At 45.9% G+C, this 26,203-nt stretch overlaps 1 protein-coding gene across 2 annotated transcripts; it reads left to right on the top strand.

Moving 5' to 3' along the window:
- Positions 1-890: 890 nt before the first annotated feature.
- On the top strand, positions 891-25,870 carry LOC144053944 (Golgi apparatus protein 1-like). 2 transcript variants are annotated; one of them, XM_077568901.1, is made up of 26 exons: positions 891-1,369; positions 6,529-6,558; positions 6,629-6,715; positions 7,739-7,954; positions 8,425-8,628; positions 10,286-10,357; positions 11,362-11,548; positions 11,610-11,821; positions 13,260-13,381; positions 13,594-13,695; positions 13,767-13,920; positions 14,627-14,668; positions 16,934-17,158; positions 17,952-18,014; positions 18,081-18,194; positions 18,333-18,421; positions 18,930-19,047; positions 19,370-19,462; positions 20,177-20,314; positions 20,388-20,511; positions 21,576-21,718; positions 21,807-21,908; positions 21,984-22,091; positions 23,554-23,674; positions 23,909-24,015; positions 24,551-25,870. In XM_077568901.1, exons 1-26 carry the CDS (start codon positions 1,040-1,042, stop codon positions 24,716-24,718), a joined length of 3,471 nt encoding a protein of 1,156 aa, XP_077425027.1. In that variant the 5' UTR covers positions 891-1,039; the 3' UTR covers positions 24,719-25,870. The 2 variants fall into 2 exon arrangements, with proteins under 2 accessions (XP_077425027.1, XP_077425028.1); XM_077568902.1 differs by lacking the exon at positions 14,627-14,668 and having other exon boundaries at positions 892-1,369.
- The last annotated feature ends 333 nt before the right edge of the window (positions 25,871-26,203 follow it).

Here is a 26,203-nt window from a genome sequence, read left to right as displayed (position 1 = left end):
GGGCGGATTTAAACGTTTGACTCCGCCCACACGGATTTTCGACCTCAAAGTCTTTCTTTCTGTCTGTCTGTGTCTTTCTTTGTTAAACATAACCATAACCCTACCACATAACGATTACAGTATGTTTTGAACATTGAATTGAACAACAAAAATTAAAAATTAATCAAAACCCAAATACTAACCTCAACCGTCCAGGGATGCGCTTTCTGCTGGTGACATGTAGTACTGCACTTTTCGCCTCTTTCTTAAACCGTTTAGTTAGCTCCGCCCCGACTGACTGAGGCTTGAGTGTTTGTCATTTTCGATGCTCCTTAATGTGTTTAAAATAAAAATAAAAACAATAACTTTACGTCATACGACGGCGCGTCATTAAATCTGCAAATTCTGTTTGAAAAAAAAAATGTTTCAACCATTTTTAAAAAGTCATGTGGGCGGAATCAAACCTACTGCTGCCTTCATGTGATATCGAAATGATGGTAAATACCACATCTAGAGTAGAAAATTGCACGTGAACGCCCCCTCATGTCGTATTTTCTACTGGACAACTGGGAATTAATTTTGATACCCGAGTTTCCGAGTTGAGAGAACTATTCAAGTTTCAACAACATGGCGGAAAGAGCAAGATTTATAAATGGCAAGAAATATTAACACCTAGAAGGGCGTTAACTTCCGCTAGCACATCAGGTTGTTTTAGAATCTACACAATTACGTAGCATACACAATTTTGGTATAACGACAAAATCAAATGAACAGAACTCGGTCGTAATTAGGAGTTTCCGAGTGCTAATGTCAGTCTTTCCCATAGCACGTGAAGGCAAGAAGTCCACCAGACGCAGAGACACGCCTCGAACTGCACTCTACATCCAGGGCGACTTGCCCGAACCCACACGCGCACGCGCTCTTTAATTATTCATGAGGCTCCTCCCGTCAGCCAGCCTGGCTAAAGAGCGGAGAGCGTCCGTAGCTCTTCCCACAGCAGGCCGCCGGGTACCAAACATTCCCAAGCGGCCCTGAACGCAGCAGCAGGAGCGGTCTGAAGATGGCGGACTGCATACGTGTTCCTCACCTCTTGCTTCTCTTGTGCGTCTCGTCGCTTTTCCGGCCGAGTCGAGCGGAAGGCAACGTGCCGGCCAAAGTGTGGCCCGTCGCCGCCAACCTCCAGAACCTGCCCGGCGCGGCCAACGCGGCAGCTCCCGCCGCCGAGAGGAACCCGTTTGGCGGCGGCGGGGCCCTGGCGCCTGGGAGGCGATCCGCCGTCTGGAAGTTGTCCGAGGAGGCGGTGTGCAGGGACGACCTGACGCGCCTGTGCGCCAAGGAGACGTGGAACAACAACCTGGCGGTGCTCGAGTGTCTCCAGGACAAGAAGGAGGTTGGTTGGTGCTCGTTTGGGGACTTTTTAAGATGCGGGGAGCGGGGAGTGCCAGCTAAAGCTTAGCTGCTTCTGTTAGCCACCTGCTAGCCCACGCACACACAAACCCGAGCGCCATTTGGACCATTCGAACTCTTCGGCGCTTTAGCACGACTAACATTACGCGGGCAAGTTTGCTCAAAGCGTCCCACAGGTGTCCACGCTCCTCGGTTCCGTTCGGCCTGATTCCATTCTCACCAAAGGCTTTCCTTGCCGTGTTCTCGACGGCTCTTCGCCGAAGCAGGATGCAGGATAAGCTTGATGAGAGACGAACGAGACGTCTCGGCTCATTTGGCAAAATGTAGACACCGAATCGATCCAGCCTGTACGCGATCGTGTCTGTTTTAGGCCGTTTTGTGACAGTAGCAAACTCGTTCAGGAGTTCGCTGAGCTCGAAAGTTTGCGAAAGATTCCAACAGGACCGTCGAAAATGGTTCAAAAAAAAAGAAAAAGTCCTTATGTCAGAAAACTGCCATCAGTCGTCACCAACATTCACGTGCACGTCTCTCTACTCGTGTCCATTTTAACCTCTCAAACGATTAGAACGGTCGCCTCAATATTTCGGATTTTATGTACAATAAGCAGAAAAAGCTTGACATTGCTGCAAATGTTCACCAAAGTTCATGTGGGCATCTCTACCGATGCCCACTGCAAGTATTACAACAATATTTTATGATTTTATATCCGTTCATTTTTTTCAATGTTATTTATTAATTATTATGATTTTTTTCTCTTCTCGCATTCAATCACACGCGCGCGCACACACAAACTTGGTCTCCCAGCCGGGGAAGCGAACCCACGCCAACCTGCATCGAACGGTAATCGTTTTCGACTGTCCCAATGGAACAGGACAGACGTCGAGCGAATGTGCTGCACAACATGTCACGTGACTTTCTTTCCAAGATGCAAAAAGTTGTGGCAAATTGTTCAACTTTTCAAATGTTTAACATGAAGCCAATCGTCAAAGCGCGTAACGTGACGATGACAAACTCCTGACTTCTGCCATGTTGACCACGTATTTGTGACTTGGCTGCACATACCAGAATGTTAGTCCAAAATCTTCTCTTGCTCTTTGTATGCGCTCGATTGAAGAACGCGCATTGTATGCATTTGTCGGTGATCGCTACTTTTTGCTAACGTTGAGATTCGAAGGAGAAGATTTTTCTGTGCCAGCAAAATTACGTTGAGAATGCCAATATAATCCGTTATTGTCGTAAATGTTGGCGGACAGTCACGTGACATCGTCTCATGAACGATGTGCATTGGGTTGACTAGAGTCAGAGCTCCATCTAGTGGACAAATGGCACAAGGACACCATTCGAAGTACGCTCCACAGCATTTAGCGTTGCATCAAAAAGTAACAATCTAGTGGTTAATTCGCAAAACTACTGACGATTATGATTACTTTCAAAAGGGTTCATATCTGCTGAGAAAATATGCCAAATGATTCATCAGTGGACACTGTTGCCCCAACTCCATACAAGCCAAGCCTCCAATACACGTATTACGTGTTTTGAAAGCTTTCAGCTTTATTTACAGATCAAGGTCCAGGACACACAATACACAACCCAGAGCAACTTACTGGACAAATATACGAAGAAAGCACACTTGGCAATGAGTCCAAATGTTGACGGTGTTGGGCACGCCCCCTTAACGGTGCAAATGTTGACTCTGGCACGCCACGTTTACGGCGGAGCGACTACGGCAACCAACATCACTTTGTGGCTTTCTAACAGCCCAGGCTTCGTTCGGAACGTCGGAAAGTGGATGCAGAAATCGCAAGAAGAAGGAACAAAATGACTCCTTTGACGCTGGCTGACGGGCGTTCCAAACTCCAACTTTTGTTGTTTGGCAAATTGTTGCAGTGCAACATTGCAAGGGTTTTGTCGGTTTTTGTGTAATCAGTTGACTTCAGGTTGACGGGAGGAGAAAAAAATCACAGCAATCGTGTCAATGGGATTTGATTCACAAAAACTTCTTGAGCCGCATTTGGAATATTTTTAGAATCGAAACGTTACCAATGATCTCACTTGATTCATCGGATATTGTGATTAAAAATCGATTTTTCGTATCCAAAATACATGCACGCGAGCTGCAGGTCTTTTTTGTTTTGGGCCACTTGGGGTCTCCCTCCTCACGTCGCACTGTCGCATCTGTGACTTTAGCGACTGCTTTTCCCGCTCTGCTTTTGTTTGCAAGTTGAAGAGCTAAACGGAAAATAATGAGGTGAAGAAGGCCCGACGTCAGTTGAGGGCAGCGAAATCCACGTCAGCTGTGACTTGCCGTGCGTCAGCCTGCCAATTTGATGCCGTTTGGACACAAGCAGTTCCTCGCCGCCGGCCGGGTTGCGTGGCGGTGGCAAAGAACAGTCGCCACGACCAACCTATAGAATCATTTGACCAACACGTAGCATTAGCAGTTGAGCCACTGCTAGCTAGCAGTGCAGCAGTCAATCGTTTTGTCTTGTTTGCCAAATTGCGCAAACACACAACACGTAATTCACGTTTTTCTTTTATATTCTTCTACATGTGTTGTGTAACAAATATTTTTCTATATTCATCTTTTTCATTTTCTTTTTTAACAATATACCTCGTATGGAATACTGTTGTAGTAAAAAAAAAACAATTTTTTTTTTTAGTGCAGATGCTTTAAAACTGACAATTTAAACCAATCTAAGAAAAACAAATTTTGTGATAATGAAGATCCGACAATCTGGAAAAATAATTGTGATCTTTTTTCTTGCTGGGTCCAAGTGAAATGAATGGAAGGGCAGCGAGCGAGCGAGCGAGTGGGCGGTCAGGCGGGCGTGGCGTCTCACCGCTTTTAGACTTTTGGGTGTGTGTGTGTGTTGTGGTTTGGTGTACGTGGAGTCCAGTGGGAGGAAGACGATGAAGACTTTGGTGGCGAGAAGGCGTCTGCTCACATTCTCGGAACGATTTCATCATGGATGCAAAATGACCCGCTTTGATGTTTTGGTCACTTTGTGCAACAACAACTGATTTCTTCGACACACATTGAAAGAGTCGACGCTCCTATTTTTAAATGCGTTTATGACTATTTCTAGCCACGGCGAGTCGGCAGAGTGACGGAAGAGTCACCAAACGCAACGAGCGTCATTTTCAACAAAGACGAAGTCGCTCGGTCCGTTCCGAAGAACAACGCGATGCAAATGCTGGCGTTTCCACTTCAAGACGGCCCATTGGCTCATTTGGATGCGTTTGATGTGCTTGAGTGTCGATGTTGAGATTCGCACACTCAATAAGAACAAAACCTTTCTTGTTCTAATCTTTACCTTTGGGATCTGCCGTAGAGAAAATCTGGTTTTCCTCCTCAGCAGTAGTTGGTGCGACTCTGCGGCAGTTTGATACATCAGCAAAAAAGAAATAAAAATCAGATAGACTGATTTTTAAAAACAAAAACCAAAAAATTTAGGGCTGATGCTGATTATTAGTAGTCAAGGAAGCCAATAAGCGATATTTGAAGCCGATACTCGTTTTAGTAAAGAAAAAAAAGAGGGAATGCGTGAGGACAATCGGTGTCAAATGATCTAAATCTACAAGATGCATTATTGATTATTGAACACATTCTCAGACTTTTCCAAATGTTTCAAAAATATAATAATCATTTTTTTGTCTTGGACAATAGACTAGATTGCTAAAAAAAAAAAAAAAAAAAAGGTTCAGGGACTCCCAAGGTTATCAGTATGTCTTAAAAAGTTCAAATGAAACGTAAATAAGTAAATATTGTAGCTCTTTATAGTTTTCTACAGCAAATATTTTTTATGTCCAAATGTAAAAAAGCTTGAAATCTTAAATGTTCCCATTTCTTTGTTTTAATGTGAAACGAAAACAAATGGTTCGGAAGGTTCTCAGGGTCAGGTCAGCAGCAGCTCTTATAAAGCTACCTGAAAATGTAAATAAATAGTTCCCTCGGATTAAAATGGTTTTATCTTTTGAAAAAAGCCCAATATCGACACGTCAGTCTATCCCCAATTTTTTATTTTTTTTTATCTGCCTCAGAACGAAAGTTTGTTGTTCACAATTGTTTGTCATTGTGTTCAATGAAAATGACATTTTATATATCAAAAGTACGAGCGGTATTGGTACTCAAGGAGTGAATACTTGTACTGGTATCGGTCTGAAAAGAAGTGGTATCGAGTGTCCAGCATTGTTGGCGTGCTGCATCAAAGTCGTCCCACCAGTTTTTCATGATGAGAACTTTTGCTCCAAGGGCTTCTAGCATGTCGTCTTTTTATTTTTTATTTTTTTTGGAACAGTATATGAGTTTGTTTATTTTTTTTTCTATCCCGTCATCCGGCTGTCTTGCCTTTGCAATTGATCGGCTTGCGATTGTGTCGCCTTGTTGTCGAAACTCGTCATCGAAATGGCCATCGTGTGACTTTGCGCACGAGGAAGTCGTCGGTACTTGAGACAAAAGCGGAATGACTTCTTTCTTTTTTTCCAAAATGGACGCACGCCTCATTGCAAGAATGCGCCAACATAACTTGACCTTTTGTGCCTCCAACACAAACGGCAACTAAGATAACTTTAGTTGGAGGAATTCAAAAGTGGCCTTTCCCGTTGTTCAGTTGCAAGATTCAATGATAAGTCAAGACTTCTTTCATTTTGAAAAATGTCTTTTTATAAACAATAACTAGTATTTGCTAACACAATGATATGAAAGTAAACTTTTGTGCAAACAAAGGATAACTTTTGTTTTTAGTATTCGACTATGCTGGTTTTTTTTCTTTTCAATGAATCTGATGAAGAAAAACATTTTCAATTTTCATGCCTTCATTCAAAAACTTTTCAAAAATTCACAAGCATAAATTGATTATGATTCAGTTATTGCTTGAAAATGTTGATCATTGTTTTCCAAAATCAAAGCCCAAGTTTTGGAAAATGTACAAAAATGATCAGCTTTCATGGAAATTGCGTGACGTTAAATGAATTTCGTGCAAAGTTCGGGAGACGTTTCATTGGTGCCGCATACGCAGGCAACTTTGTTGAAAAAAAGCAAAACAGTTCCTCATCGTTTTGCGCGAGCAAGTTGGGGGGCTTAAAGAAGCTTGTGGAAGCTTGGCCCGTCGCTTGACTCTTTGTGTCTTTCTTGTCTTTCAGGAGACGGACATCGCAGCCGAGTGCAGTCATGTAAGCGTGCGTGGACGGAAGGGCTCGCCGCCACAAGGCTCCCTTTTCAAGTGACTTTTTTTTGCTGTAGCTGCTGTGGAACTACAAGCTGAACCTGACCACCGATGCCAAGTTTGAATCTGTGGCCGTGGAGGTGTGCAGGTCCACCATCTCCGAGGTCGGTCCACTTGCCGCGTTGTTGTGGGAAAGCAAAATGAAAAGGACACGTGAGCAAATGCAGATCGCTCGCTGGGCTTTTTGTTTGTTGTGGTTCGAGTTGGGCGGTAACGTGGCGTCGTTGTCAAAAAGCTGTTGGCCGAACCTTTGTCAAAATGGGGGCGGCGCCACGCGGGGACTCGGCAACATTAGCACCGTTCCAATAATTCAAATCAATCTCTTTCATATATTGTTAATGTGTAGTGACATTTATTTGGAATAACTCTACTAGCCAGTTAATTTATGCAAAAGTATCAACTATCATTTTAGTAACATTTTTATCCAATCCACTTAAAGTCTATAGCACATTTTTATAAACAAGCGTTTCCAAAGTGCTGCACATCAAATCCAGTCAAACCAACTATCAAAATCAAAACTGCCAATAAAATAGGAAAATACAAGAGTTAAAATATAAAAGAATACATTCAAATAAAAATACAAGTTAAAAAGAGCCCGAGGACCTCACAATTCACAATTTTATTGCGTTGACAATGAACCAAAAATGAGATGTGAATAATAAATCAACAAATGAAAACATGAATAAATATATGTTTAAGTTCATTAAAAAAAAAAAAATCTAATTTTTGCCTTTTACTAAAGCAACCAATTGTTACAAAACTGTAATAGAACTTATTCTCTTTAATTGTACTATTGAAAATTAAATACCCTATTTATGTCATTCAGTAAGACATTGTTAAATAAATACTTAATGTTTTTTTGCTTTACATTTAACCAATCAGACAGTTATTTATTGGGACAATTGAATACAAAAATAATTGTAATTATTGATAAATGACTACATTTTAGTCAAGCTAACTAACTATGAAATAAACGGGTGTAAAAATGACAGCGCTTCTAAAGCGGGCCTGATGGAAAAAGAACGGCGCACCCTTGTGGTCATCCGTTGCAGCTGCGTGCAGCGGCTGAAGTCACGTTGCGTGTAAATGGCGTGACGAGGCGCGCGTGCTCGCTGGTTGTGCTGCAGATTAAAGAGTGCGCGGCGGAGGAGCTGGGCAAAGGCTACCTGGTATCGTGCCTTGTGGAACACCGCGGCAACGTCAGCGAGTACCAATGCAAGCAGTACATCACCAAGATGACCAGCGTCATCTTCAGCGACTTCCGCCTCATCTGCGGCTTCATGGACAAGTGCCGGGACGACATCAACACGCTGCACTGCGGCAGCATCAGCTCTGGAGACAAGGTGACGACCCATTGACCTTTTGACATTGAGGAGCACTTGCCGGGGACATAGGGGCAAATCCAGGTCCAGAAAGTTAAAAGCCCTGCCGCAGTTTGGCTTTAGGCCCTGGTGCTAGCTAGCTAGCCATTGATGCTAGATAGCTGGCTAGCTCCCTAGCAGGTAAACGAGCACCATGGTAGCTGGCTAGGCAGCTAGCTAGCTAGCACCTAAGGCTTAAAAAGCCAAACTGTGGTAGAGTTTCTACTTTCTGGACCTGGATTTGCCAGCGCTAGCTAGCGAATCTTTTAGCCGTCACCCTCATTTGGGGATGGCGGCTCAATCTGGTCAATTTGGGAAAGTCATAAAGCAAAAGAATCCCTTGAGCTACTGCGTTGGCTGTATATTTTAATATCAAACAATTCATCAAAGATCAAGAATAATGATTGATGTCAATTGTGGCTTCCTGCTGGCGATGTTTTGTTTCTGTGCAGGACGTGCACTCGCAGGGCGAGGTGATCGCGTGCCTGGAGAAGGGCCTGGTGCGGGAGGCCGAGGAGCGGCCGGGGGCGCACGCCATCAAGGACGAGTGCAAGAAGGCCATCATGCGGGTGGCCGAGCTCTCCTCGGACGACTTCCACCTGGACCGACATCTCTACTTCGCCTGCCGGGACGACCGCGAGCGCTTCTGCGAGAGCGTGAGTTCGCCGGCGCCGGCCGTCTGTGTGCACGTTGCGTGACCACTTGAGCAACTTCCATTTTCAGAAGCCCACTCAAACTCGAAAAAAAAACAAAACAATTCTATTCAAAAAATCAATGTTGCCTTCCAACAGATGCTCATGCGTGTGCCCATTGTTTAAAAAATAAAGAAATAAAAAAGTTCTACCGATGCCAATTATTAATAGTAGTGATGGCAAAATGAAGCCCCATAAAGCAGCCAAGCCCTGCAGGCAATACTTCACACACGTCGGGGCTTCAAGATGATTCATTTCCTCGACTACGCCATCATGTGGACAGAAAAATGTATAACATGCAATCAAATGGTGGGGTGTAAATCATGCTCTGAATACAAAGAAATTTATATTTGAAGAGTGTTTTAACATGAAATGTTCTGTGTTACTTTGTCTAAGTTTGTGCTTATGCAACAAGTGAAATAAGGAGGTAAAAGAAAGTGCTTATTCATTTTTATTTAAAAAAAAAAAATTCCCAAAGTTTTATGACTCAGGCGGTTTCTTTTTTTGCAGAGAATTTCACCTGCTTTTGAAAAAACTCTTTCACATGGTACTGATGAAGCGTTTGTTTGCCGCTTTTATTTCGAACTGCACTCAACCCTAGCGAATCATTTCCTCAATCAGTCACGTGGTACATCGGCTTCGCGGGGCTTCAAACGTCACCACGTACGTCATCAACACGCGCATCGACTCGCCGTTCATGAACCTCTCATCTACATTAGTCGGCACACGCTTCAGGAATTCGACCCGAGAAGCACATCACTAGTTAATAGTTAAGCAGGCCAATAACTGATATTTGGAACCGATATGCATATGCAGTTAAAGTAGTCCCTGTCAAATAGGGGGCGCGGTATGACGCCAGGGGCGGCGGCACGGGTGGCCCAAGGGAACAAGGTTGCTTGTTTGTTTGTTTTGGGGGGCTGGGAGCTATTTTTATTATTGTATTTGTTTGATTGTTGTTTTTTGCTTTACCAGAATCAAGCGTCATTGCACATCTACTGCAGTAGGTGGCAGTGGCACTTTCATTGTCAGAAAGCGTTCAAGGAGCATTTGAGGCGGGTTTGCAACAATTTAATGTCTTTTCCAACAACAATAGCAGGGAGCTCTCAGGCAATTAAAAAGTTGAAATATTAGAATACTTGAATGAGTAACTCACATTTTTGAAGGTCACTTAAAGGGATACACGCTTCATTGAGACATTTTCCGTAGTAAAAAGTTCATATTTTGTCCAGAATGAATTTGATAACTTTATTGTTTTTCTTGTACAATGAATACCTTTTAAAAACTAATTTCCCTTTTTGCTTTCGACTGAAGATGGACGACAAGCAGAGAAATGAGTTTTGAAAGCTATTCATTGTTTACGGAAATGATGAAGTTATCACATTAATTCTGGACAAAATAGGAACTTTTTACTATTAAAAATTTTTTAATGTCTTCCCAAATGTCCTTCATGACTCTCGCATTACCAATTCCGACTCTGACCCCAGAATAAAACGCCATTGAGGGAATTCATGCGCTTCATCTGCAAACGCTTGACGACAAATTTGAATGCGATCCAAGTGGAATTGTGTGTGCGTGTTGAACTGGCGTGTGCGCGCGCCGCCTCTCTTGTGTGTATGTGCAGACGCTGGCGGGCGAAGGTCGCGTCTACAAGTGTCTCTTCAACCACAAGTTTGAGGAGGCCATGTCGGAGAGGGTGAATAAAACGCTTTTCAAATTGATTGCTTGCCAATCACACATTCAACAAAAATCGTTACCGTTCAAAATACCTTTGCTATTTTCATGCATTCAATTCTCCACATTTATGCTTATTCTGCATTCTTTCCTTCTTCCACATTCCAAAAATGGCCACATTTCCCTCATTGCTCATTTCCCACTTTCACATTAGCGCTCATCCTGCGTAATTTCCTCGTCCTTCTTGACCAATTCAAAACTTCATCCAGAAAATTCCCAAATCTTTTTCCTCATTTCATTCTTTTGACTTGACTTGAGCTTTGCCGCATTTGCACGCAATTCCTTGACAAATGTCGCGATGGCGTTGACGACATGTTAAGCGTTTGGTGTCAGAGTCCGGTCCTCGCATGTTTTCGAGGTTTCTCTACTCCAACACACCTGATTCAATGATCAGGATGGTTATCTCATTGACTGGCAGCCATTTTCACGGAAGTAACCCCCTTCGCTCCTGGCAGTTTTACTGGATGTTGACTGATTTTGCAAGGCCCGCAGAATATTGTGTTCTTCTTTCATCAGGAAAAAAAAAAGTTCTGTTTTGCAGCAATTAGCATTCGAATATAGCTAAGTTTCATCATTATTCACAAATCTGTTTAGAGCGGCGGGGAAAAGAGCTTTTTGCAGCATGACTGTGGTGGATCTCTTATACTCTGCTGCCACCTGCGGGCCGTTTTTGTAATAACTACCACCCGTTCTCTGCAGTTGAGGCTGCATCAAAGTTTTCTGTATGCGCCACCATAAAACAAAAACCTATAAATACTGTGTCTGTGGGACACATTTGAATTGGAAGGAATTGATAGTTTTTTGGGGAGCAAATGAGTTATCGGGCTCCTGCAGAGCTTGCTGACGACCTTTAAATATGAATCAGCTGTGTTGAACGTGGGAAAAGCATGCAGGACTCAGGCCCCCGAGGACCGGACTTTGACACCACTGGACTGTAATAACGTGCGTTCCCTGGCGTGCGTTCAGTGTCGCGAGGCGCTGACCACCAGACAGAAGCTGATCGCTCAGGACTACAAAGTCAGCTACTCGCTGGCCAAAGCCTGCAAGTTGGACCTGCGCAAGCACCGCTGCAGCGCCGACAGCGGCGTGCCCCGCGCACGCGAGGCGCGACTCTCCTACCTGCTCCTCTGCTTGGAATCGGCCGTGCATCGAGGTACACGCCCGCCCGCCCACCGCGGCGCACGAGGCCCCGGTTTGATTGTGTTTGCGGGCAGGTCGCGTGGTGAGCGGCGAGTGCCAGGGCGAGATGATGGACTACCGCCGCATGCTGATGGAGGATTTCTCGCTCAGCCCCGAGATCGTGCTGCACTGCCGCGCCGAGATCGAGGGCCACTGCTCGGGCCTGCACCGCAAAGGCCGCACGCTGCACTGCCTCATGCGGGTCGGCCGCGGCGACGCCGCCATCGACCCCGACTGTCAGCGCGCGGTCAGTCCACGCGCGCTCTCCAACCTTCAGGCCGCAAGAGGCCAACGGGAGCCCAAAGGCATCCGAAAAAATATGCGTCGGCGACAAAAAACTCACGCACAAAAAAGCCACAAACTCACAAAGGAAAAGAACACCACAAAATGACACGTGCATAAACGGAAAAGCCCAAAAGACGAGAGGTTTTCTGATCACTCTTTCATCCTGCCAATTCCAATAACCATCATCCGTCCATATGTACTAATAATCTTCTCATACGATCACATTGATTAGACAGTTTTCCATTTTTAAAGAGGCTCACTATTTTTGATCGGTTTTTTTCCCCCCCGTTAATTAACCCATTAAGGCCTAAAGCGCCTGACAAAAACATGCCTCTACAAACATCGTCATTCAGGACGTTTACAATTTTGATTGATTTTAATCGAACAAACATTTATTCATTCAGTCATTCAAAAATAATTCCTGTGCACAATGTTCAGACAACAATAATGTATACTGATTGTAAATTAGATTTAACTTCAATTTAACATTCATCGTTTGTGTTTAAATGTGACAATGAAGTCGTTGGTAGCTCTTGTAAACATGTCTCGCTAAGCACCCATCCAGCATTCTGACCATTTAAAACCCAGAAGAGCATATTTGGATTATTGCGCGCGTTTACGTGGCCTTTTTGAAGGAAGGCGTTATTGCCTGCATGCAAACGTAGTCCGTGGCACATCTGCGGGTATCTTTACCCGAAACACTGGATCGGCGCATCCAGTGCTAATTATTCGTCGTCCGTTCCGTTACAAAGCCCTCGAAATTTTCAACATCCTCAGCGTCTACAAACACATTTCTTAACAAAATGTCACTGTTGACTGGTTCGAAGTCTTTCCGCGTCATCATTCTTTTCATAACTCCTGCAAATTTACGTCTACTCTATAATATGCGAGCATAATCTGATGCATTTCTACGGCTAAGAGGCCAAGAATTGGTCACAACAAAACGAAATAATGTATGCGCTCTCCCGGCTTTAAAGGTAGGTAGAAGAGCGCTCTAGTGGTAGAAATGCGGTATTGCGCTCACAGCCTAATGGGTTTATGGATCTGATTATAAAAAAGAAAAGTTCTATCCAAATGTCCTTTTTTTCTTTTAAATTGCTAGTGCCAAAAATGCACAAAGCTAAATTCTGATTGAGTTACTAAAAGTCAAACATGGACGGACGGCGTGCCAGTCGCATACTTTCCCATGGAAATCAGCTGATCACCATCAGTGGCTGATCAATGGGAACGCCACTAAATAAAATAGTCACACCCAAACAAAGTTGCAGAATGTTGAGGCTGGCTTCCGTTCACCTTTTGCGCCTCCCGTAGACAAACATCCGCCGCTTGCTCGCTCAAGCTTACTTGATTCGATTGAAGGACTTTTCTTTTCTTTTTCTTTTTTGGTGTTCCTCCCTCAGCTTCAGACGCTGATCCAGGAGGCGGACCCGGGCGCCGACTACCGCATCGACCGCGCGCTCAACGAGGCCTGCGAGTCGGTCATCCAGACGGCCTGCAAGCACATCCGCAACGGCGACCCCATGTCAGATTTCGTCCACAAAATAAGAGCCGCAGAAAAGCCGCGTCCGTGCTTGTTCTTTGCGTGTCCTTTCCTTCGCTTTGCGTGCGTGTTAAGAGTCCTTCCAGATTGGATGTGCAAGTGTGACGGGCGCCGGCGTGGCTTTTCTCCGGCAAACGTGCAAATTTGACAGGTTACGGGCTGCGCCGTCACCTTTCTTGCCGCTTGCTGTTCAGGATCCTGTCGTGCCTGATGGAGCACCTGTACACGGACAAGATGGTGGAGGACTGCGAGCGGCGCCTGCTGGAGCTGCAGTACTTCATCGCCCGAGACTGGAAGTAAGCCCCGCCCCCACAGCCCCGTCCCGCTAAGTTCCTGCAGCCACTAAGCGCTAACCTCCCCCGCGCAGGTTGGACCCCATCCTGTACAGGAAGTGCCAGGGCGACGCGGCGCGCCTCTGCCACACGCAAGGCTGGAACGAGACCAGCGAGATGATGCCGCCCGGCGCCATCTTCTCCTGCTTGTATCGGCACGCTTACCGATCGGTGGAGCAGGGCCGCAGGGTGAGTGAATCGCTCGCTCGGCCAGACGGGAACTCCCGCTCGGGACCCAACTTTTAAAATGGCTACAAATCAGCCACTTTGATTCATTTGTGCCGACTTTTTTATTTTTTTATGAATTTTTTTAAACGCATTACAAGCTAAGACAAAGCTAATGACATTCAAACAAACAAAAATTTGTTGATGTTTTTTCTTTTCTTTATCGCAATGCTAAATACTGAAGCGTTTTTTGAAAACAATTTTGAACATGCGTAGGTTCAAGTACAATATAGTAAAACATCCAAAACCGTTAGAAATAATCAATACAACGTAGGAAGGTCATAATAAAATAGCAGCTTATACTTGTTCCAAAAGGAGTAGGAAGTATAAACGTTTCTTTTCTTACCCACATATATTTATTTCGTTGTTAGTATATTTCAGTATTTTGGAATAATCATATACATAAAGTATAATATGATCCAATACACAATATTCCTCTTTACAATACATTTAGTTGATTCATATCATATTTAACCAGCATATGTTCTGTGTGTAATTAATCTGGAATTTCATTCTGTGAAATATGGGCATGGGCCCCAAGAATTCCATATGGGCGGGACCCAACAATTCCATATGGGCATGGGCCCCAAGAATTCCATATGGGTGGGCCCCATGACGTAACCTAGCAACCGTGTCGTGTACGCATATTGACCGCCACATGTTCTCGTAGCTCCCTGTCCGTGTCCGTGTGACTGAAAAAGAAAACACCACCGTGAGTACTTCCTGCTCAAATGGTGGTGATGATGATGATGATGATGATGATGATGATGGTGCGTGCGCACAGTATGCAGTGAACCCCGGTTTATTGCGGTCTACATCCCACAAGCGAAAAAGCAACATTGAGCCCATCCTCTTGTTGATTGTCATTCGACGGAGCCTGAAGGCGTCGTGACGAATCGAGGAACGTTTGAGTGACAGCACTCGGATGTCGTGATGGCCGATGATGACGACGTCTTGCGGCCTTGCTGGATGAAAGCTCGCAACAAAAAGGCTCCCTGTGGGCCACGACCACGGAACAACAACGCAAACCGCCGCGTTCCGTTCAGCAGTCCGTCAATGAAAACCATCTTGGCGGTGTAGCAACGTCTTTGGCCTCTCACGCCCCCTGGTGGGGAGAAAAATCCCAAAATACCCACGTTAGGTTCAAATCGGAATCGAAACAATTGTCATGCCAACCAAGAGGCGGGGCCTCATCAATTCATGGCTTCTTTCTAGAGCAGGATTGTTATTTGTTAGTTTGCGTTTTGACTTTTGCCAACCATGCAAATGTTCTCAAAATGACTTTATTTGATTTGATGAATTATTCAAAAAAAGAGAGAGGAGAAAAAAAGCAATTTAGCATTGCTAGCATTGCTAAAGGACCACACGGCCTTGTATGCATGCAAACGTTGCAAATGTTGCTGAGACGCTGGCATGTCTGCTTCCAGGGGAGCTCAGTGCTGCCCCTTGTGTTGTGGCACAGAGTGGTACTACACGTGATGGCGCGCCATGAACCGCAATATATCGGGGAACACTGCAATTCTTTATTTTCTCTTTTTTGCCGTTTGCAAACTCAAATCAACTTTGAGGTGGCTGATAAATGACTTCATTGTGTCAACACTTGCCAAAAGTCATTTTTCAGCATTTATGGTTTTCTTGTGCATTGAATGGAAATGTGATTCTGGAATCCGATCTTCAGGCTTGCGATTGGCTAAGATGCTTTTTCATTTGAGGGGTTCACTTGACTTCTCGTGTCCAGACCATCTTTTTGTGTGTGGTTTTTGTTTGTGTGTTTCTGGCTTGAATTCAAATTGATCTTGACGCTTGGGAAACCAATCGGTGACTCGTAATTATGGCGGTGAGCTTCTTAAGGGTCACAATGATGTCATCGATCGACCCGCCTGGTACCTCGACTTACGAGGGCCGCCCCCGACTTCGCAGTTTTTCAAGTGGTGGACTTTTTGGAGTGACGAGCGAGCTTCAGATGTGACGTGAAATCAAATGTGATGAGTTTGACAAACAGCCAAATAGAAAATGACAACACGCATGATGAGCTGCTGCTCACAAGGACATTAACGGACCAACCCGACTCCAGATCCTGATTCTATCGCACGCACTGTAATTACGCTTTAGAGGAAGCAAAGTTCCAAAATAAGTGAAAACATAAAAATCTGTGGATTAGAAAGTAGTGAATTTCCGTACAAATAAATTGCATTATAAAACGTGCACGGTAGGTACAGTGCTGTCTTGAGATGCAAGCTGGCTCATATCTTAAAGCGCTAGTGTCACACACGAATCCTCTTTCCCATTTGAAATGAATGAAAAATGGGATCTTTTCTAAACAGAAAAGCACTCAACAGTATTGTAAGGTGTCGCATACGCTTTCATATCGTTGCACAACCTGACGGACCTGAACTCTCTCGCGTGTGTGTGTGTGTGTGTGTGTGTGTGTGTGTGTGTGTGTGTGTGTGTGTGTGTGTGTGTGTGTGTGTGTGTGTGTGTGTGTGTGTGTGTGTGTGTGTGTGTGTGTGTGTGTGTGTGTGTGTGTGTGTGTGTGTGTGTGTGTGTGTGTGTGTGTGTGTGTGTGTGTGTGTGTGTGTTTACCTTAACTCTGCCGAAACCTGCAAACACACCAAATATGAAGGCAAGACTCGTGTGTCTTAAGTATTTTCATCGTCTGTGGTGTCAATTTGCGGATGGCATTGTGTAGTTTAAGTCGCATTAGCGCCACCAACTGATCATTTTCTCCCACTGCAAGGACGGCAATTCAAATGGGTCAGATGTTGTGAAGTGCGCTGCTGCCGCCATCTAGTGGTGAGGGTCCAAAGTGCACTCGTGCGCTCCAATTTTTGCTCACATCTCAAGACTACGGAAATCAGGGTTAGGAACCACTTGTATCTCGACAGTCCCAAGTCAAGGCACTCGTATTTGTGAAATTTGGTGTCCTGTCCAATCATTCCGCTTGTTGCGATTGCCAACGTGGATCTCGGCGCCGCAGCTGTCGCGGGACTGCAAAGTGGAGGTGCAGAGGATCCTCCACCAGAGGGCGCTGGACGTGAAGCTGGACCCTGAGCTGCAGAAGCGCTGCATGACCGACCTGGGCAAGTGGTGCAGCGAGAAGACGGACACGGGACAGGAGCTGGAGTGTCTTCAGGACCACCTGGAGGACCTGGTCCCGGACTGCCGCAACGTGGTGGGAAACCTGACCGAGCTGGAGTCCGAGGTAGGCCACAATTAACGCCATCTGCTTTTCAGCGCAAAATGCTCAAAGTCGCGCACACTGCGAGTGATTTCCATACTGCGACATTATTCTTTCTTACGTGATGCTAACTTTGCGCTAGCAGCTTCCCGAGATGACACCCAAACAAACCATCGGCTGTATTTGCGTCCATATTTTTTTCTTTAGATTGTTTCGTTAAAATAAAGAAATAAGACATTTGTGTTTATTTTTACTAAAAGATTGCGATCATCTGAAAATGATGCGATTGGGCCTGATTTTGGATCACGTGTTTGGGATTGGGACATCCCTCAAATATTTCCAGACATATTTTTATGCCACTTGTTTTTGTTTTTTTCCACATATTAACACGTCATATATTGAGTGCGTGCAATAATTGACAAAAATGTCGTATACTGAATCTCGTCCTTTTACAGCAGTGGTCCCCAACCTTTTCTGTACCACGGACCGCTTTAATGTCTGACAATATTTTCACGGCCCAATTTTAGTGCCGGCGTGCTGCCCTCTATTGGTTGACACCCGAAATAAACAGAATGCAGAACAAAGTCCAATTCTCAGGTGTGCCACAGAAGAAAAAAAAGATCAGCGATGTCGGAGGACCACAAACATGAAACCTTCACTTGAGCCACTCCAACGGGATTTTTAATTCACAAATGCTCATCGATTCCAAAAGCAAACGGCAGCAAACTTGACTTAAGGAAGTGCTTTCTTTCCCCCCCCACAACACGGATGCTCGTCACCGTTTGTTATCTGGCGTTTGGTCGTACGTCGTGGTCAGGACATCCAGATGGAGGCGCTGCTGATGCGAGCCTGCGAACCCGTCATCCAGGCTCACTGTCACGTAAGTGTCCGTCCTCCGACCGCCGCCGATGATGTCATCCCGTGGTTGATGGCGGGCGCTCGGCAGGAGGTGGCCGACAACCAGATCGACTCCGGAGACCTGATGGAGTGTTTGGCGCGCAACAAACACCAGAAGGAGATGAATGACAAGTGCTCGGTGGGAGTCACGCACTTCCAGCTGGTGAGACGGGCCGCCATTTTGACTTGATTCCATTTGATTTTATTTATTTATTTTTACGTCTTTTCAAATGTCACAAGCATTTGCTACAGCCTCTCTCTCTCTCTCTCTCTCTTTTCTTTTCTTCTTCCATGCTCGCAGATCCAAGTCAAAGACTTCCGCTTTTCCTACAAATTCAAGACCGCCTGCAAGGAGGATGTCCTCAAACTTTGTCCCAACATCAAGAAGAAGTAAGACCCGCCCACTAAAATTTCAAGCACACACGTTAAGTGCAATTGTTAGTCATTCGCCAATCTTCAAATTTATTCAGAAATGTTGAGATAAAATGTGGAATTAATTGTTATTTTAAGTTTTAAAACTGATGTCAAAGAAAAAATCACTTACGTTTGTCCATTTTTTTCCCCTTTTTTGGGATGTCTGCATTCATTTTCATCCCACAAGCATAAAAAGGACCAAATGCGTGTTTTTCACGGCAGGACAGCGACAATATGCTCAATGTCATTTCTAAAATGAAACTGGAGTGGATTGAACCCTGCATGCGTGCGTGCGGCCAATAATGCGCTGCGCCTTATGCTGGTGGGGAAAAAAATGTTTTTTTGGGGGGGGGGGGGCAAGAAATCTGATGATGTAAATGTTTGTGGAGTGCATAAAAGAAGGCGGCAAGTCATCCGCAGTCCGCGGGCCGCACCTTGCTCCGTCATGTTTTGTGGCGGTGGATGACGCTGTGCCGCTCGCCAGGGTGGACGTGGTGATGTGTCTGAGCACAACGGTGAGGAACGACACCCTGCGGGAGGGCAAAGAGCAACGCGTGTCCGTCAAGTGTCGCAAGCAGCTGCGCGTGGAGGAGGTGGAGATGGTACGTGCCAACGCTCGCCTGCGCTCGGCCCGTCTTTACCGCCATTGGGGCAGCTTTCCAGACGTGGTCGCAAAGTCACGCTTCATAACTTCATCACATCGTCGCCATCGCCAAATGATCCACGCAACACATTGACTTCTTTTCAACTCCACTTTATTTAAACGGCGCTTTCACATATGACGCAACGTGATCAAGCATTTTGCCCTTCAAATTGTATGACATGTGATGATCATTCCCGATCGTGAGAGGGCGGACGATGTTGCGAGTAGCGATGACAGCCACAGCCGCTATCGCGTGACCACTTCCTGCGTTTTGTCGGCAGTCCGAGGACATCCGTCTGGAACCGGAACTGTACGAGTCGTGCAAGCAGGATATCGGCCGCCTGTGCCGGAACGTGGCCTTTGGAAATGCGCAGGTCAGTCAGTGGCCGTGCACGTGGCGTCGTCATGTGACGTCATCCGTCACGTGGCGTCGTCATGTGACGTCATCCGTCACGTGGCGTCGTCATGTGACGTCATCCGTCACGTGGCGTCGTCATGTGACGTCATCCGTCACGTGGCGTCGTCATGTGACGTCATCCGTCATGTGGCGTCGTCATGTGACGTCATCCGTCAAGTGGCGTCGTCATGTGACGTCATCCGTCACGTGGCGTCGTCATGTGACGTCATCCGTCACGTGGCGTCGTCATGTGACGTCATCCGTCACGTGGCGTCGTCATGTGACGTCATCCGTCATGTGGCGTCGTCATGTGACGTCATCCGTCACGTGGCGTCGTCATGTGACGTCATCCGTCACGTGGCGTCGTCATGTGACGTCATCCGTCACGTGGCGTCGTCATGTGACGTCATCCGTCACGTGGCGTCGTCATGTGACGTCATCCGTCACGTGGCGTCGTCATGTGACGTCATCCGTCATGTGGCGTCGTCATGTGACGTCATCCGTCATGTGGCGTCGTCATGTGACGTCATCCGTCACGTGGCGTCGTCATGTGACGTCATCCGTCACGTGGCGTCGTCATGTGACGTCATCCGTCATGTGGCGTCGTCATGTGACGTCATCCGTCATGTGGCGTCGTCATGTGACATCATCCGTCATGTGACGTCATCCGTCATGTGGCGTGCGTGCCAAGGTGATGGAGTGTCTGAAGGAGAACAAGCGTCAGCTGACTCAGCGCTGTCGCCAGAAGATCTTCAAGCTGCAGGAAGTGGAGATGGTGGACCCCGAACTGGACTATCAGCTGATGAGGGTCTGCAAGCACATGATCAGGGTGCGTCCACCACACGTGCTCGCTTGTGCGTGTTTGTTTGCCGTTTATAACGTGTGACCTTTGCGCCCGGCAGCGCTTTTGCTCCGAGTCTGAAGGCAAGAACGTCCTTCAGTGTCTGAAGCAGAACAAGAACAGCGAGCTGATGGACCCCAAGTGCAAGCAGATGATCACTAAGCGGCAGATCACGCAAAACACGGGTACGGGCACGGGCACCGCACGGCTTACCCGAGCAACAACTTCCTTTTTTTTTTTTCATCATTTGAGTTCATGCAAACGTAATGGAAGATTACGAGGCTCAAAATCTGAGCTCATACGGGCAAAAATGAGGGCCCGAGCCGTTTGCGTCTGCCCATTATTTCAAAATAAGAGATATCATGTGTAAAATGAAAAAAGAAGAAATGAAAGGGGACAGAAAGAAGTAAAACTTAGCATATCTGCCCCTGTCAAAATAAAACAATAAAAATAGAATATACTCAAATAATAGCAAGTGAAAACACAAGAACAAATAGGCCAACTGACTGTTCCTGTGCATTTTGGCCTCTTGGGGGCAGTGTGGTGCCGTGCATCCATGGCGTACACGCTTAAAGTGAGTACAGAAGAAAGTTGCAATTGAAATAACTCATTTTTCACACATTGGGGAGAATTTATGCCTTTGCGGAGTGTGATCTCACCCGTGGGTATGTTTTGCCACAACATTTATGTGGGGATGTTCGTTATTTGACGTCAAAACACTCCCAAAGTCGATGCTAACTTGTTGTTAGCATTTGAATGCGATCCTCCCTTCGCTTTTAGCATAAGCGCTAGGCTAGTGATGTTTTAAAAACAAAGCATGTTTTGTGTTTAAATATAAAGTGGATGTAATTTGTTAACGTCGTGTGTTAATTCCAACTGGAATGTCCGTAAACAGCTTAAAGGACGCTTTGCAAGAACAGGATAACCAGAATAACCAGAATAACCAGAATAACGTACGCTACAGCGACACACTTTCTAGTTGCTAATGCTACGCAAGCAAAATGGTTCATTCAAAGTGCTTTCGCAGCGTCGGAAACTTTGGTTTTCTTCTATATCGTTTTAAGGAGAAAATAATCTGCCATTTGGTCGATGGTTTTGGCAGATGTTTGAATCGACCGATAATAATCGGTGGCCGATTAATCGGTTGGGCCCTAGCAAAAATTGCGCAGGGTAGTCCGAGTCGACGCGTCGCCGTCACTTGCCCTAAAAATGCACAGAAATCCTGAAAGTTGTCTGCGTTGTTGGTCAGACTTCCGCCTGAACCCGATCCTGAGGAAGTCGTGCAAAGCCGACATCCCCAAATTCTGCCGGGACATCTTGAACTCGGCCACGGCCGACGGCGAGCTGGAAGGACGAGTCATCGCCTGCCTCAAGCTCAAATACGCCGACCAGGTGAGGACAAAACTGCCGCTGAGCGCTCCTTTTTTTTTTTTTTTTAAATGATCCTCCTTTTTTCTTTATTTTTCATCTTTTTTTCCAGCGGCTGTCGTCGGACTGCGAGGACCAGATCCGCGTGATCCTGCAGGAGTCGGCGCTGGACTACCGACTGGACCCTCAGCTGCAGCTGCACTGCACTCAGGAGGTTTCCCAAGCGTCCGTCGTCTTCATGCTCGATGTCGGCCGCTCGCCAGCTGTGCTAAGCTAACGCTTGTTTTAGATCTCGCATCTGTGTCCTGAGGAAGCGGCGGCGCAGGAGCAAACGGGTCAAGTGGAGGAATGTCTGAAGGTCAACCTGCTGAAGATCAAACAGGACGCGTGCAAGAAGGTGACCTCATTGTTGATTGCTTGATTTTACCGATGAAACTTGAAAGAAGCGATCAACATGGCTGCCAACAGAGGCCGTCGTCGTTGGTTTTTTTCTTTGAAGGAAAAACAACTTTTTCCATTCTCATGTTTTTGCATCGTAGCCGAGCGGAAGTCTTCACACTCAACCTTTCAAAACATTTGACCCCAAGTTAACAAGGCTAATTTAAGATAAAATAAAAAGGACATTTTTTTTTTACGTCTAAGACATTTACCAGTAATTGGGGCTTGTGAAAAAATAGAATCACTGATTTATAGCGCATTTCATATGCAACTCTGTAATCATCCAAAGTAGTTACAAATACAAGTTAGAGAGATTACAAAGTCAAGAAATGCAAAAGAGTTCCCTCAAAAGTGCTCAAATCACTTCATCCAGTGGTTTTCAGTGCGCCCCCTAGGGGGACCCAACTTTATGACGGGCTCTACCATGAACACTTTTCATAAAGTTCCAGCCAGCAGATGCTAATTTTACTAGCATACATCTTTTAAAAACAAAGTAAACAATACAAGAACAAATTAGCATGGACAAGTTTGAGAGAGGAATAAAAAAGTAAGAAAATCATTTCAGCTGCAAAGAAAAAGTTTGGGCCTTAATGATCGTCAGGAGAGAAGATCCTTTTCAACCAGGAATGAAATGAATTTACACTTTCAATCTGTATTTGTTCCTATTTTGCACTAAAAACGGCTTTTTTCGGGGGGGTGCGCGTTATTTACGGGATTTGATGGCATTAATTGCGGGGATTGGCCAGGAGGGGGAGCTGCAACAAACTATGACAGCAAATGTCCCGCCGACTTTCAAGGGAGAACAACCCAAAAATGCAGGAATTGTGTCAAATTTGTAATGGTCTCAATCTTTAAAAGTGGGAGGGGCAAATGTATTTAGGAAACACTTTTCATGCACAAGGCAAGTGCAAATGTTGGTTGGTGTCAAAATGGTGCGTCTTGTTTGCGTGTGATGGATGTTGGGCCGCCTTCATGAAGTGAAGTGCTGCTTTTTTTTTCCCTTCTTACCGTTGTTGACTTGCATTCCAGCCTCGTAATTGGTGCGAATTGCCTCGAACCTGGCACGATTCGATTCATCACCATACAAGTTGATTATTGCCTTTTTTTTTTTTTTTTTTACAACATTTTGCAAATGCTAATCAGTAATGATAGACAAATGAAGCACTTGCGATATTTTTGGACTCCTCTAGATGGCGCTCTTGCTTTAAAAGATAACCTCAACTAAGATGTTTTGTCGAATATTTCCATCCAAAATTGATGTTTAAAAACCGATTTGTCCGCGTATTAAACCGATACGACAATTGCGGGCTGTAAGGTGGGGCTATATCGCCGAATCCATTTTTTTTTTTCAACACTTGACACGATGGCGCGAGTGTGAAGATGTTTTTTTTTTTCTTCTTCTTCTTGAACGTGGCTTCCAGGAGGTGTTGAACATGCTGAAGGAGAGCAAGGCGGACATCTTTGTGGACCCGGTCCTGCACACGGCCTGCGCGCTGGATATCAAGCATCACTGCGCCGCCATCCCGCCCGGCAAGGGCCGCCGTGAGTGCGCACGCACACACATTCGCCAGCAGATGTTGATGTGCGTTGTGGGCCGCCATCTGCTCGCACTTCAACTCGCTTTCCTGCACATCCTTCCAAAGTTCTTGTTGAACTCCGTTGAGGTCGCACTCGCCGCTCGCGATCTCGGCTCGCCGTTTGATGCCGCGGAAGCTTGACTTGATGTTGTGGCGAATGCGCGGCTGGGCGGCCTGCTGAAATGTTTTGTGTGCGCAGAGATGTCGTGCCTGATGGAGGCGCTGCAGGACAAACGCGTGCGTCTGCAACCCGAGTGCAAGAAAAGACTTCAGGACCGCATCGACATGTGGAGCTACGCCGCCAAGGTAACTCTGGCGACGCCGGCAAAATGGCGTCTCGTCAGCTCACAAAACGCGACCTCGGTGGTTTTGACGTCTGGTGCCAAAATGCGGCCACGTCACAAGTGCGTCATCGTTGTTGATGTCGTCGCCGGGCAGGAGCGCCGAGCCCGACAACCAAAATACGAGAGTTGCTGATTTTTATTGGACGCGTCTCTCCTGAAAACAAAAGAAACTAGATTGAACTTCAAAATTGTCTTCACATGACAAAGATTCCATTTGAAAAATAGGAAAGCAATTTTTTCTCGTCAACACAGTACAACAAATAGCATTTTCAGCACTAAGAAGTTCATATTTTGTCTATAATTAATGCGATCACAAAAACAATGAAGTCATCAAATCGGACCTTTTTGCTGCTGAAAATGTCTCAATGGGTCAAATAAAACAAAGGAACAAATTTGTGCTCCACAAACCAAAGCGGATTGCGTAATTGGCACATTTCCGCCATGTTGGATCACGTGAAGGTTCTCACAAGTGGAAATGGTTGTTGCGTGTGTGGCAGGTGGCGCCGGCGGAGGGTTTCTCAGACCTGGCGGCGCAGGTGCTGACGTCGCCGTCCAAGAACTACATCCTGACCATGATGGGCGGCGGCGTGGCGCTGCTCTTCCTCACGGGTCTGCTGTGCGGGAGGTTCACCAAGCGCGTCACCCAGGAGCTCAAGGACAGGTAGACCCCGCCCACGCCAGGCTCTGGACACACCCACAGGAGGAAGCCCGCCCCTCAAAGACCCTCCCGGAACATTCAAAGTGGATGTCAACCACTCTTTTAGCCCCGCCCACTGTCAGAGGCCTTTTTTCTTCTTCTTTTTTATCTCCCCTGTGTAGGTCGGGATGCCACTCGGTGGGAGGGTCGTAGGTCAAGACGTGAGGGAGCCCATTGTGTAAATTAAAAAAACAAAAAAGAAATGTCACATGACCTGCTCATCTGCGGCGCGCTACAATGATTCCGCCTCGTTTTGGATGCGTGCGTGTGAGGTGTTTGATTTATCGCCATGTGACTGCCAGATGGGCGGTGCCAAGCCAAAGAAGAAGAAAAAAAAAATTATTCAGCTTGGCTTGGATTTTGCTTAAAGACTTTTTGTCCCACGTCGCCTCTGTGTCATAAACGCCGCAGCGCAAGCAGGTTGTGATGTCATCATGCCCCGCCCGCCACCTCTGATGACATCACCGGCAAAAAAACAAGCACTGCGCTGTGATGTCGCTTTTTTTTTTCTCTCCAAAAGTTGTGAAATCATTTGTGGCAGCCGGCGCGCTGCTGCCCTCTGTGGGCGGGGCGAGCACACTCCAGAAGATGAATGATTATTATTTTTTCTTTTTTTAAAGCGTGAAGGTCACGCTGGAATCATTGCACACTCGTAACAAACAGTCGCTAGTTAGCTGGTTAGCCTTATTTATTGGTTTAGGTGGGCCGTTGTCTTGCGTGCGCCGCCGCCGCCGCCGCCTGCCTTCCAACAAACGTCCCCTGCTCTGATTGGACAAAAGTTTGTGACAACGTTGAAGCCAATGGACGACTGGCTGCGAAGATGCCACCGTCCGTCCGAGTGATGATGTCACTGCGCCGTGATGTCACGCTGGGCTCTTGCAGTCGTGTTGATGTCGTTGAGCGGACGCCAGCGCGCGACGGACAACTTTGGTTTTTCTCCTGGTTCTTGTTGTGGCGAGTAGACCAGCTTGGTTTTGTGCTCAACTAAATGTTTTGCAAAGGATGGTGGGATGTTTTTTTTCTTTTTTTTGCTTCTGTTTTTTTTTTCAGTTTTTGTTGTGTACAGGATTGAACATGAGCAGTTTGTTGACAGTAAAGTCTGCAAGATTTTCACTTTGTAGCCGTTGCTTCAACTCGCATATATATAACATATGTCTAATGCTGGTGACCGCCTCTGCCATATATATTCAAATTGTACACTTAATTCCCTTTCAAATGAAATCTAATTCATGGACAGTTACAGCAATTTTAACGTTGCCGTGTTGCACGAGTGTGAGGAAAAACGGGTTTCAAGTTTTGGTCCTTGCATCTTCCAATTGTCCACAGCAACCAATAGCTTAATTAGGAAAACGATATCAAGCCCAAATAATCGGCCGCCGAAAGAGCTGCTAGCCCATAGCTGCTAAAATGTTCACCTTGAAGAGCATTCATTCACGGCGAACGCATGGCGTCC

This window comes from Vanacampus margaritifer, chromosome 6 (assembly GCF_051991255.1).
Source record: "Vanacampus margaritifer isolate UIUO_Vmar chromosome 6, RoL_Vmar_1.0, whole genome shotgun sequence".
In the NCBI taxonomy this organism is placed as follows: Eukaryota; Metazoa; Chordata; class Actinopteri; order Syngnathiformes; family Syngnathidae; genus Vanacampus; species Vanacampus margaritifer.
Note: the sequence above shows the minus strand (reverse complement) of the source record. Positions and strands in the feature narration are given on the sequence as shown.